General features: G+C 39.6%; 1 protein-coding gene across 1 annotated transcript; it reads left to right on the top strand.

The window, feature by feature from the left end:
* The first annotated feature begins 4,380 nt into the window (after window positions 1-4,380).
* SNX20 (sorting nexin 20) lies at window positions 4,381-12,269 on the top strand. Its single transcript, XM_077786222.1, has 5 exons — window positions 4,381-4,459; window positions 4,594-4,722; window positions 6,708-6,885; window positions 8,595-8,746; window positions 11,279-12,269. Exons 3-5 carry the CDS (start codon window positions 6,720-6,722, stop codon window positions 11,945-11,947), a joined length of 987 nt encoding a protein of 328 aa, XP_077642348.1. The 5' UTR covers window positions 4,381-4,459; window positions 4,594-4,722; window positions 6,708-6,719; the 3' UTR covers window positions 11,948-12,269.
* Window positions 12,270-12,892: the final 623 nt, after the last annotated feature.

The following is a 12,892-nucleotide window of genomic DNA, read 5'->3' as shown; positions in this document are numbered from 1 at the left end:
GTAATAGTGGCATATGAATAAACACTTCCCTGGTTTCTTAGCACCTGTAGCATTCCCTTAATGTATGTTTTTATGTAATTTAGTGACATGTGCAGTTCAGCGTTAGCTGAAGGCCGTTCCAGTTCTTCCCCATAGCTCTCCAGAACCCAGAGACAGACAGACAGCAGATCCAGCGCAGCCCCAGCTCAGGGCTGGAGTGCCCATTTCTAAGTTCTGAAGCACTGTGAGCCACTCCCAAGGCTTTTGCTAGGAAGATGGGAGGGCAGAACAGGGGGTTTTATTTGTGTGGGTATGTGCAAGATGGAAAGGACACAGACACCAGCAGGAGTTTTTTGGGAAATCCCGAGGAAACAATGAAATTCCATCTACTACAAATGAATGCTCACACTAATCATTCCACCTAGTTCCTTAAAAGAAAAATTGCATTTCAAAGCCTCATTGAATTTTTAAATAAATAACACTGAAATTATATTACACTAAACAATATACAAAGATTTATGCCTTCCTCATTTAGCAGAAGAGCACAAAGTAACCCCAAGTCATGCTCTGCTGATCCTCAAGATGGCTATCTACACACGGCTGCTGCAGCTTCTGCTTGTGGAGCTGCCTTTTGTGCTACTGCAAACTGCATTAACATGTCTGCTATAACTCCTGTTATCCTAAATTTCATTATGTTTACATTTTGGGTATAAATAAATCACATGTGGAACATGACTGCAAGTATTAGCCAAAGTACACCATAATTATATGTGAGAGGAAAAGGGGACAGACACATTATGAGCATAGAATATCAGACTTCTTGATAGGAATGACGACATGTAGTGATGCTAATAACTCACAACCAAATATTTAAAAATACTCTGTATTCCATGTAATTATGCACTTAACCCTCTGTGAATTCAACAGGAAAAATGACCAACATGGCCCATTCACAAAGCCTGTCATTCTGCAGACAGAACAGTGCTTGTGACATTTAACCCAAGTTACTGTCCTGCTGACCCACTGGGCTTGCACACAGCTCCGTGTCACTGACAGACCACAGATGAAAGGCAGGCCACGACTGCTGTTTACTCTACAGCTCCTTCATACTCCTTGAGTTGTAAAGTGATAACAGGACTTTGGCAGTGTACAATGGGCCTGTTACATCTCTTTCATGTTGAAAACTCTGTCAGTAACACCAGCACGAGACATTTGCCATTAAACAACGACTGATTTCTTTAAACCACACTCTTGTTAAGAGAGACATGTTTTGTAATAATGAAGTATGGTAAACAAATTCTAGCATAAACAAATTATAGCATAGCATGGAATAGAATTTTATGTTGTGCCAAGACAGGAGTATGGTATTCATTTTTCACAGCATTGCCCCAAAAGTGCAGAATATTCATCAGAACAGATGATTTTTTTTCAGCTAATTCAAACATTGAAATGGTTGGTATTTATCCAGCTGCATTAAAAAAAAAAACAGAGAGGAAAGGGTCTTGTAGAAGCATCAAAGACAATATGACTGCACTTTCTAAATATTAGTTATGTGATAAAAAGGGACTTGGATAAATATGTCAGGTATTTCTGCCTCCCCTTGTTTGTTTAGGGCTTTTTGTCATTATCTACTGTTTTAATGGATGATTTAGTAAAATAGATCATATTTAGCTAAATACTTTGGGGCTTGAGATGGAAAAACAGCACAGACTGTGAAGTTGCCTGAAGCTGCACTTCTTAGGACAGAAGCTGGATTGCATTTTGTAATAGGGCTATTACAGCCACATTCTTTAACAAGAGTAAGACCTCGTTCTGTCTGTGATAAAATGCCAATAAAATCCACCAGAAAACTGCAGTTCATATATGACATTGGTTTAGCTGCCAAGTTTTCCAGCTGATACCAGCTTTGTAGCCTATGGTTAAATATTGTATCTATCAGGGTTTGTGTAATCTGTCTGATTGGGAAAATGGGGACTGCCCAGATCAGGATATAAATCAAGGCAGAATGTTTGATATTGGGGCAGCAGTCCCTTTTGGTTCTTTAAGTATCAAAAGCACATAGCCTTTCAATAGTAGCAGGCATCCTTTATATGGCATCACAATGCTGCCTCATCTCTTGGCTTCTCACCAAGTTTTGGCCATAAACTTCCCAGTTATTCTTCTTAAAATGAGTCATTTCATTCTAAATGGGTATGGAGGACATAAATCACCTGACAGGCACATTTTATGCACTGCACTGTTATGATTTTAACCTTGCCTCACTCCTGCATTATTGCAGAGCACACATTTTCCATATCCCCTGGTAGGTGCATTATAACACAGTGGTCTATGTCTGGCAAAGTCAGTGCTTTCACAGAATACAAACTCGGAGTGAGCCACTGCATCAGGATCCCTTTTCCATCCCTGACAATGACAGAAAATGCTTTTCCATTAAAATTTACCACAGTTTTATGAGTATTAAGGTAAATTGATGGTCTAAGTGCACTTGCCTGTCTCTCAGAATGCTTTGCTACCATTGTGAAAATTTTCTTTTCAACTGCTTAACCTTTACATAATACTTGACTGTTGGAAGAATAGCTGAGAATATAAAAAGAGATATTAGTTATGCCTTCTGCCAGCAAACAGTACTGTGTACTGCAGTGTGTTTTGCATGTGCTGATCAAGTAGACACTTAGCAAGGTAAAATGCTGCCAGACTAACAGCACTGGGTCCCAGTGAATGGCAATGTGCTGTTTGGACCAAACCTGAGCTCCTGGGAGCAGGATGAGCAGTAGCAGCCTGCCAAACCTGCTGTGGATGTCCCAGCTCCAGGCATGAGGAGCACCCCCAGGAACCAGCTGTGACCATAATAGCTGCCTCTATTGAGGCAGGCAGAAGTCTTGTGGAATACCTTTGATTTGTAATATAATATTACATCTCATTTCTTTTAATCATCCTGGTTAATTTTACTAGAACTTACTTATTCTGAAATAATTGAAAATAGAGCTCACAATATACTGAAAAATGCACTATTGTATTTTCTTTTTGCTTTACCAAGAGCAGGACAATAGCACTAAGCATCACAAAATATACTGCTTTTTGGCAACACATAAATTAACTGTTTCCATATTCAAGGTTTAGGTACATCTGTACACTGTCAGCATGATTGAAATACACTGAAATCCCCCTCAGTTTTTGCTCACAATTGTAACCAAACCCATAAATCTAGCTTTAAAGGAATGAGAGTAGTGCCAGAAACCCATGCCTTGTCTTCACTTAAAAGAGTTGGCTGGTATAGCTACACCTTAGAGCTGAATTGGCAAGTACAGATTTCTTTTTGGGTGTAACTTAAATCACTTTTCTCATGGAATATGCTAAAGTGGCTGAAGTACTCTGCCAATATAACAGCATCTACTCCAGGGCTTTTGCCAGTGTGGCTGTAGCTGCATGCAAGGGATTTTTCATCATTCTGACAGCTATTTTGGCAAAACTACATTTAGACCAAGTCCAAGTTAAAGTTGGCATTGTTTTATGTTGCAAATAAAGCAGAAGAGAAGTATTACCAGTTTATGGCCCTGATTTTACATTATTTTAAATTGTTTGTTCTAAAGGAATGTGTGGGGCAGGATCCATGTGGTCCTTTGGATGTTTGCCTCCCACATTTGTGCTGCATTAAAATTGCTTGGTTTTTCAGTGACTGAACTTTGGCAGAGGGGAAACTTACCTTACTAAAAAAAGATAGCATCCATATTATTTACCTCAGAAATAGCTATCCTGATGTTTTAAAGCAAATTTCCAAACTGAACTCCAAAAGGAAGCATCTGGGCCAAGGGACATGTGGATTAATACATTATTCTTCATTTTGTCCTCAGATCAACAATGAATTTTAGCACACATAGGATTAATTTTAGACACACTCATAAACCCATCTCAAGTTTAGTAATCATGTCAAATATGATAATGTTCCTATTTGAATTTTAATTGAGCAGATATTTGTAATTAATCATGTGTTCTGCACTATGCATCATCAGGATTTCTGTCAGAAGTGCACAGAGCAAGGCTGTTTGTTGTGATGCCATCTGCATTTTTTTTTTCCTGAACTGGATGTTACGCCTGTATTTTAAAGACATCCCAAGGGGCATTATTTTTCCACATAAGTACATTTTACGTACTTAGTTCTTTTTTCCCCTTAATCTCGCTTTTGCTCAGAGTGGTTTTTTTTTGATTCTCTGCCCATGCAGCGTAGTTTGCATGTAGTTTGGACTGTGCGGATGGCACCGTTCGTGTCGCGGTACTTTGCAGGGACTGTGTGGATGGCACCGTTCGTGTCGCGGTACTTTGCAGGGGCTGTCCGGATGGCATCGTTCGTGTCGCGGTACTTTGCAGGGGCTGTGCGGATGGCACCGTTCGTGTCGCGGTACTTTGCAGGGGCTGTGCGGATGGCACCGTTTGTGTCGCGGTACTTTGCAGGGGCTGTGCGGATGGCATCGTTCGTGTCGCGGTCTCTCCGGTGCCCGGAGCGGGGCCGGGCCGGGCGGCCCCGGCGTGCGGGAGGCACCGGAGGGTTCATGCGCAGTGGGGCAATGGGACGGGGAAGTGCGATTTCATCGAGGCTTCTTCCTTCCTTTTTCTAAGACACAGAATGTGCCCGCTAGAAGAAGGCACAGACATCTTTTTCTGCGTTTTGGAAAGGCCAGGAGGGCTGAGCGTGGCCTCGCTCCGAGCGCACATGTGCCGCAAGTAAAAGAGCTCCGCGATTGCCAGGTGGGTGCAAGGGCGCTTCGGGCTCTAGAGCTGCTTAAAAGCCAGTGATGAGTGTCTGCTCAAGATAACATCGTGTAATTTATTGCAGGAGGGTTGTGCTGTTTTAGATTTTTTTTTTTTTTTAATACGGAAAAATAAGTAGTAACTTAGTTAAAAGAGTTTGCCACGAGTTTTAGCTCTGAAAATGAAACTATTTGCATGAAGTGCAGTTAGTATTCAAGGTACATATATTAAAGGCAGAAGACTTGTGTGTCATAACACTCACTTCTGCATTCTTCTGTTTACAAGTCTATTATGTACCCTGGTAAACACTGTTTTAAAACAGTACATGTAAATAAATAAATAAATATACACTTATGAATATAAAACTATGCCACACAAAGGTTTTCTCAATGTAAATAAAGATTTTCTTATAAAGTTATCCCAACTCATATCCAAGAAAAAAGTTGTCATTTAAATCTGATTGACCATTTTCAGATTCCTCATTTAATCTACTATGTATGCTCTTGTGCTATAAACTTTTGTGACTTTCAAAAGACTGAGCAGTTAAACAATGAGTAAGTGGCTATCCTTCATGTTCAAAAAATAGATAAGGAGGACTGAAGAACAGTAAAAACTTGCAGTCCAAGAATAAGAGCTTCCATGATGCTTTCATTAAGGAGGATGACAATATCTGTATACTTGCTTGTGCAAGTCAGCCAAAGGATAGGTTTCTGTTACAGGAAAGTGGTCTGCACTTCCATTATTTCCAGTGGAGAAAGTAATTTATTTTCTTTTTGTAGCCTTGCAGCTTGCCAGAAATCAATAAGTCTGCTGAAGGAGTTTCCTCACCTCTGTATCCAGCATTGCATAACTGTGTGGTAGACAAGTAGAGGCAAAATGATATGTAGCAATAACCCTCTTAAAACCTCCCATTACCTACTCACCACTGCTTGGGCATTATTTTAGCAGGGTTTCTTGTAAAACTGTGTTGGTCTGTTATTTGGTTTTCACTTGTTGGCTGAACTCTGAGCAACACTTTGCTCATGCTAAGGGAACACAGCACCTTGGCAAAGTTGTTAGGATGTTAGAGCTTTTCCAACTGCTCCCATAACACAGTGTAGGTATAACAGGCAGGTTTTGTTTGTTAAAAAAAAAAAACCCAACACATCAAAGAACATCCTTAAATGTGGAGATATTTAAGCAGCAGAATGGCCAACGTGGTCTACTGGAGTAGAAGTAAATTGTGTTAAGCATTTTGTCAGTACATGGCAAAATAGTGGTCCTAGCAGAACAGATTTAAAATAGCACAGTATATCTAGGGTAAAAGAACAAGAAAAAGGAGTAAAAATTCAGATCTCCTTCGACCAAGCCATTGTCAAAGTCAGTTGTTTTGTTTTCACAGTGCAGAGACAAGTTTCTGGATGGAACCTAAAACTGTGAAATATGATAAAACTTTACACTATTTTAGATATCACTCTATTTTGTCCTACAGGTTGTGATTAAGAACAGACAATAAGTTTTGAAAAGTCTTGATAACAGTAAATTTTAGCAGTGTAAGAGAACCAGGCTGTTGGTTATACTAATTATCTCAAAGATCTTTAGTTCATCTGAGCTCATACTTGCAAGCTTGAGGGGAAAATACAAGGAGGAAGAAATCTGCCCACACTGAATTCATTATAAAATTCTCATAGGTAGGAACTGAGTTCCCCATCTAGTCTTATTCAACATAACATCTCATGGTTTTCTTATTTAATTTTAAGCTGACAGGAAAACATCCAAACACTTTCATGGGTAACAGTAATAGGAATGGTTTTGCACTGTGTAGATATTTCTATTTATTACTTTAGGTTTTATGAAGTTGCACTGATAAAAGCTCACAGAGAAACATAGAATGAAAAATTAATAGAATGAAAACAACAGAATGAATAATACAAGAAAATTACCAAAGTGGATCCCCTAAAGGTGTGGTACTAAGAAATGTCATGGGGTTTGTAATCTTTCAGTGATAGCAAGCAATGGACCAAGATTCACACTGCACAGCAGAAAAGGAACTGTTGGAAGCTGTAAGCAGAATTACTACATCTTCTACCACAAGTCCATCTGATGAAGAAGAAAATCAACCTGAAGCTGAAATTTCATGTCAAGTGAGAAAAGAAAACTCAGAAAAAGATGACACACAAGGTTGATGCTATCCTTTAATTTTATTTCTCATCTAGCTGTTTGTGGCGTTAATCTGTTGTATTAAAAACTTTGCTTATTTATTGCAGCAGTGGTTCAAAGCTGTACTGCCACACTCCACTGAAAATAAGCCTTGAGTACACTTGTAGTAATAACGTAGCAATAGTGAAACCGATGCTCATCCTGATATGTATACACACACAGAGGTTTCCTTTCAAATGCCTCGTGCCTCAAATGTATCACAGATTTAATTTTCACGCCAGCACTGAAAGCAGTGATCATCAGATGGCTGGTCTTGGGAGTGAGTGCACTTCCTGTGCATCAGCAACCTGAACTCCCTGGCAGTATCAGCAAGGACACCAAACTGAGGCCAGCCTCAAGAGGCAGCTCTCACATGCCTTTAAAGAGGCAGCACTGAACATCCACCATGCCTAAGATTGCTCTCATCTGTCATTAAATTAAAAGTTATGTATAACCTTAAATATATATAATCTCATAAAGGTTTTAAATCGGGAAGGATGTCATAAAAACCACCTCTCCTAGGAAATAGATACTTTGAGCCAAACCCCCAAGGCCTTGATAATTGAAACTGTATGGTCAAATGATTAAGAGCATGTAAAAATGAGGGGCCACTGAAAGAGTACTGTGGTGCCTTTACAAGTCTATTTCTGCACCAAGCTGTTCTCCCACCCTTCAGTTGTGCTCCTTCACCTCCATTGGCAGAATGTTCCATACACTGCAGACTGACCTCAGCTGACTGCCTTGACAAAGACATCCTTGATTAGAAACTGGGACCAGTGTGCCCACCGAGATACAAATATTCCATTTCTTTTATCTGCTTATCCAGCCTATATGGCACCTGATGAAATCTATCATCAGAAGATTTCCAAGACAGAGAAATTGCCTTTTTGAAATTCTGCATCAAAATCTAAGCAAACTCTACAACCAGCTGTCCCATATTTTTATATGTGCACACACACACATATGTATATATATATATGTGTGTGTGCGTATGTGACTGTGAGAAGAGAGAGGGAAAAGGAGGGAGGTATATAAACATATATATTATATATATAAAATCATATTATAGATTATATATATAAAAACATGTATATAGCTAAGCTGTGCCATCAGTTCAGCTACAGAAAAAAAAAAAAGAGAGAATGTGGGAAATCCTCCTTCAGCTGAGCTGGTTATCCAACTCTGAGGTTAGGATATTATGTTTTCTCAGCTTTCTCCTATTACTGCACAAACCCCATATTTGAGTAGGGTCAGTTTTTGAATAAATATCTGAATTTGCAGCTGCATTGTATTATCTCATCCATTTAGCAACAAAGAAGCCTGGAGAAACATCTGACTCAAAAGACTCAGTCAGTGTTTCTTAGGGCTACTTCTGGGATGATGAAGAAAATCTCCTGCTCAGACTGTGCCCTAGGTTACAGCCTTGACATACAATATTTCATGGCAGAATGTTCTCTACAATTTTGTCTTCTGCAGATGATATTTTTTTCTTTCAAGACTTTAGACCCTAATAGCTTTCCTCAAAGCATCTGCTCCTGTCTGTTAGCAGTGAAATCACATATTTTATCAATCTTTAGGTCTTGCTGTTACAGCAACAGAAAATCTAGGCTGTCCTTTCACAACAGATACATAAAAATTTTCTTCCCAAATGCAAAGAATATAAGCTGAAATACTAAATATATTTGTTTTAGATTCCAGTGCAACCCTAAGTCCCAACTCTTCAATGACCACTAAGGAGCTTCAGGAATATTGGAGGAATGAAAAACGCCAGTGCAAACAAATCAGACTCCTTTTTGAAATCCCATCAACCAGAATTGTAGAGCACCACTTATCTAAATATGTGGTAAGCTAAGAAATGAATATGTAAGAAGATCATTAATTTTTATTCACTCTACAGGGGTCTGCACAGCACACAGCAGGCCTCACTACATGAAAGCCTCAGCAAGGGCCAGCTCTTGCAAGCCAGGATCACACTGAGTAGAACCTGTTCTCACTGATTGTATGGGCCTGCCTGGTGCAATCTGCATCTAAAAAAACCCTCTGACAGTCAGTTCACTAAATCTGCTGCAGTGGAAAAGTATTATCAAATAAATTAGTATCATGAGTATCCTTAAAACACAGACTTTTGTCAACATGAAGGAAATTCACACAAATGTAAAAATATTTGTATATTTACACTTCCACTGAACTAGCCAGCTGTAGCAGCTGTAGTGCATTTGTATAACTTCCACATCAGAGGTTTCTTTTAGCACAAATGTAGAATTCTTTGATGTTGACAAAATCTAAGACATCCTCCAGCTAGATCACTTGGGATTGTTCCCCTTCCCTACTTGGAGCTCCCTTAGGTGGCATATTTCTGTCATATTTTTTAAGATTAAACATGAGCATGAGGAGTGGGAACAACCAAGTAGGTTGGATTTTTGTATCTTTCCCCCAGTACTGACACTTGGTTTGTATTTGTGATTCTGCTCCTGGCCTTCAGAAGGACTGATCTAGATCGAGTGCCTTTTAGTACTCCTGTGAAATTCAGATAAGGATGATTTCCCTGTTTGCTACAGTCTGTGAGATCTGTAGATGAAAAATGCCAAGAATCAGCATTGCTGATACTGGGTGATCCAGTTTGGTGGAATTTGAAGTAAGTAAATGTTTTGGAGACTGTCCTTAGATCTTGTTGATGCTGGACACACCTACTCAGTTGCTGCTTTTCTTGCATACACACCTGAGTATTCAGCTTCTGAATAGCTAGAAATTGGTTTTGTGCAACTGCATGAGAGCAAGAGTATCATTCAGCATATGTGCAATTAAACTTAGTCGTAAGTCACAAGCCTAGGCAAAAATATTTACATTACAACAAAACTGAGCCAATTTGAATGACAGTCTAATTAAGAGCGACTTCTTACCTTTTTCATGCACACTCCACAAATAAAAAAGCAAGTTCTTTTAAATTATTCACTTAGCTGCCCTTGATAAAATGATAGCTTTAAAAAAATGCTCTTATGATTGTTTTGGAATGCGTCAGGCATATATACACTTTTCAGCAGGGAGCAGGACAAAGTATAGGAAAATGCCACAGTGCTTACAAATGAAAAGAGATCAGAGAAGTCAGCTCAAATTTGGAAACCTTTCAAGAAGTGCCTGTAAAGATCATTTATGAAGATTAAAAGAGAGAGTTTCTCTTTAAGGAAAAACAAGGAAGAGAATCAGACAGGCATAGTGCGAGTACTCGTTTGCAGCCTTCAACAGCAGCAGAGAAAATAACTGGCATGAGCAAAACCCCTGCAGCTCCTGTATAAATCAGTGGGCACAGGGTGGAGTTGGATGTGAACATGGTCACCACCCGAGAGGTCAACAGTCTGTGCCCTTCGGTGGCGACTGGTGACACAGTTAAATTGGCTCCCATGGAGCTACCATGGTTTGCATACGTTGGGGATTGGCCCTTCCTCAACATCACTGCGCTTGGATCAGAACCAGAAGAGATTATTTGGACAACACAGCATGGAATTTTGCAGCTATTTGCCCAATACTACATTTATTATGGTCTTTTTGGGGCTAGTAAAGAGCTGAGGAATACATGCTCTTGAGTACTGTTAATGTGGGGCAGCACAGCTGTTAGCTGCAAGGGAAGGGCTTTGGATAGCAGAGTGCTGTAGAAGTGTTACTTTTTTGGTATTATTTAAGTGTGAATTGTTTGAATATAGGACAAAGATTTAGAGGGGAGAAAAGCATTTGGAGATGCTCCATCTTATTTTTGCACACACCACATATATTGCCAAATGCTCCCTCTTCTTTCACAGCATTACTAATACCCCAAATCCCTTGGAGTGTCTTATACAAAGAGCATTTCTGAATATTATGACCAATGTAAAATAGATTACATTCAATATTAAGTCTGGGAAATCCATTCAGTTCACTGAAGATGATTGATTGCAGCAGCCATGGCTGTTATAAAGAAAGTACAGCTACAGAAATGCTTTGTGAGTGTTTTTATGTGCTTCAGTCTGCTGCTAGTTTGCTTTCTCAGCACCTTGCAGGGTGGGATCTGTTAGTGCTCTCTTTATGTACAACTTACTTACGTGCTCAGCCTAAGCCTGGTGACAGCAGTACAGAACAGCTGGAGGTGGGAATTTTTAGTTTGATGGCTGCAGATCTTTTAGATCTACACTGAGAATGCACCATAATCCCAGGTAGTAACTGATTTAGCATCACTGCCATAGGAGTACACGAGATTACACACAGAAAATTGGTGCAGGAGTGTTTCAGCTGGAGGACTGAACAAGCACAAAGTCTTTTCATAGCAGTACCAGACAAAATCTGACTGCACTGGGGCTAGAATGGTCCCTTCTCATGCTTATTTTTTCTCTTTGGTTGTGTTTAGATGTATAAAATCATCATTTTGCAAACAGGGAGTTTTGACAGCAACAAGTCTGTAATTGAAAGGCGTTATTCAGATTTTGAGAAACTGCACAGAAATCTGCTGGAAGAATTTTGCGAAGAACTGGAAGATGTAACCTTTCCCAAAAAAACTCTAACAGGAAACTTCACAGAAGAAATAATCAATGAAAGAAAATTAGCCTTCAAGGACTACCTGAGACTCCTCTATTCTATGAAATACATCAGAAGATCAAAAAAATTTATAGACTTTTTAACAAGGCCAGAGCTGCAGGAAGCGTATGGCTGCCTGCGGGGTGGCCAGTACACCAAAGCTTTGGAAATCCTCGTGGAAGTCATTGGGCTGCAGGAAAGGCTGACGAGAGGAAACCCTGTTGCAATTGTCCCCACACTCTGTGCCATCGTGGTGTGCCACAAGGACCTGGAAAACCCAGCAAGTGCCTTTGAATACGGAGAAAAAGCTCTGGCACGCCTCGGTGTGCACACCAGCCACAGGTACTACATGCCACTGTTAGAAACAATGATCGCTCTGGCATATGAACTTGGCAAGGATTTTCTGTCTTTGCAAGAAAAACTGGAAGAATGGAAGACAAAGAAAGATCCCATACGGGTTTTTACCCTGAAGGAACTGGCAGTCCGGGAATACGTACGGTGAGCATAAGAAAAATTTAATGAAAGTGCAGACGCTTGAAAGAGTGAGAACTTGAAATTACCCGTTTGGCTTACATATAACATTGTATTAATAGGGAAAAAATTAAATATCTCCTATGCTCAAAGGGACATAAACATCTATGTTGGAATGTATTACAACTACTGTACAGATATGAGGAATTACTGAGGAGGACTTCTAAGGTTTTTTTAAAGGAAATTTGCAAGAAAATAATCTTTTATTGTTAGGTTATTTTGAACATAGCTTATTTGTGTGAAAAGTCAGAATAAGAAAATATAATTAATAAAGCACATGAAAATCTACAGAATCGGAGGCATTACTTGTTTATGTGGAAACTACTTCTTTCAAGAAGAGAAATATCCTCTCAGTAGATGCAAGCTAAAGGGTACATCCTCAGACACTGAATGTAGTTTCTACTCCTCCAGCTGAGGCCTGGTCAAATGGCACTTTGCCATTTCTGAGGATGATGGGGTTGGTCTCGTTCCCACTGAATTCAGCTACTGTGGGCAGGAGGAGGGGGAAGGTTTACAATCAACTTTGGTGGGAGCAAAAAATACAAATGATGGTCATTCCATCACAGCCGAGGGAATACACTTCACCTCCCTTTTGGAGCTAACACATTTTTTTGACTTTCTGCATTGCAGGCACGTTCTTGTTTGCTTGCCTGCCTTGGTAATTTCCCTCCACTCTTAAGGTCTCTTCCATACACTTATTTTAATAATTTGGTAAATTAATTCTCATAAATATTCTAATTAGCTTGTCATTATCTAGCATGGGTCATTATTGTCTGCTGAACATAGTCCACTGAGTACTCCAGTTACAGATACTACCTGCACTACAATGACACTGTCTATAAATTAGGAATACCTGTATTCATTTACCTCCCCAAGAAATGAAAGATTCAGTTAATTGGAAGTGCACTGAAGCTGA

Source organism: Lonchura striata, chromosome 13 (genome assembly GCF_046129695.1).
Source record: "Lonchura striata isolate bLonStr1 chromosome 13, bLonStr1.mat, whole genome shotgun sequence".
Lineage (NCBI taxonomy): Eukaryota > Metazoa > Chordata > Aves > Passeriformes > Estrildidae > Lonchura > Lonchura striata.
This window is presented reverse-complemented; position numbering and strand designations above follow the sequence as displayed.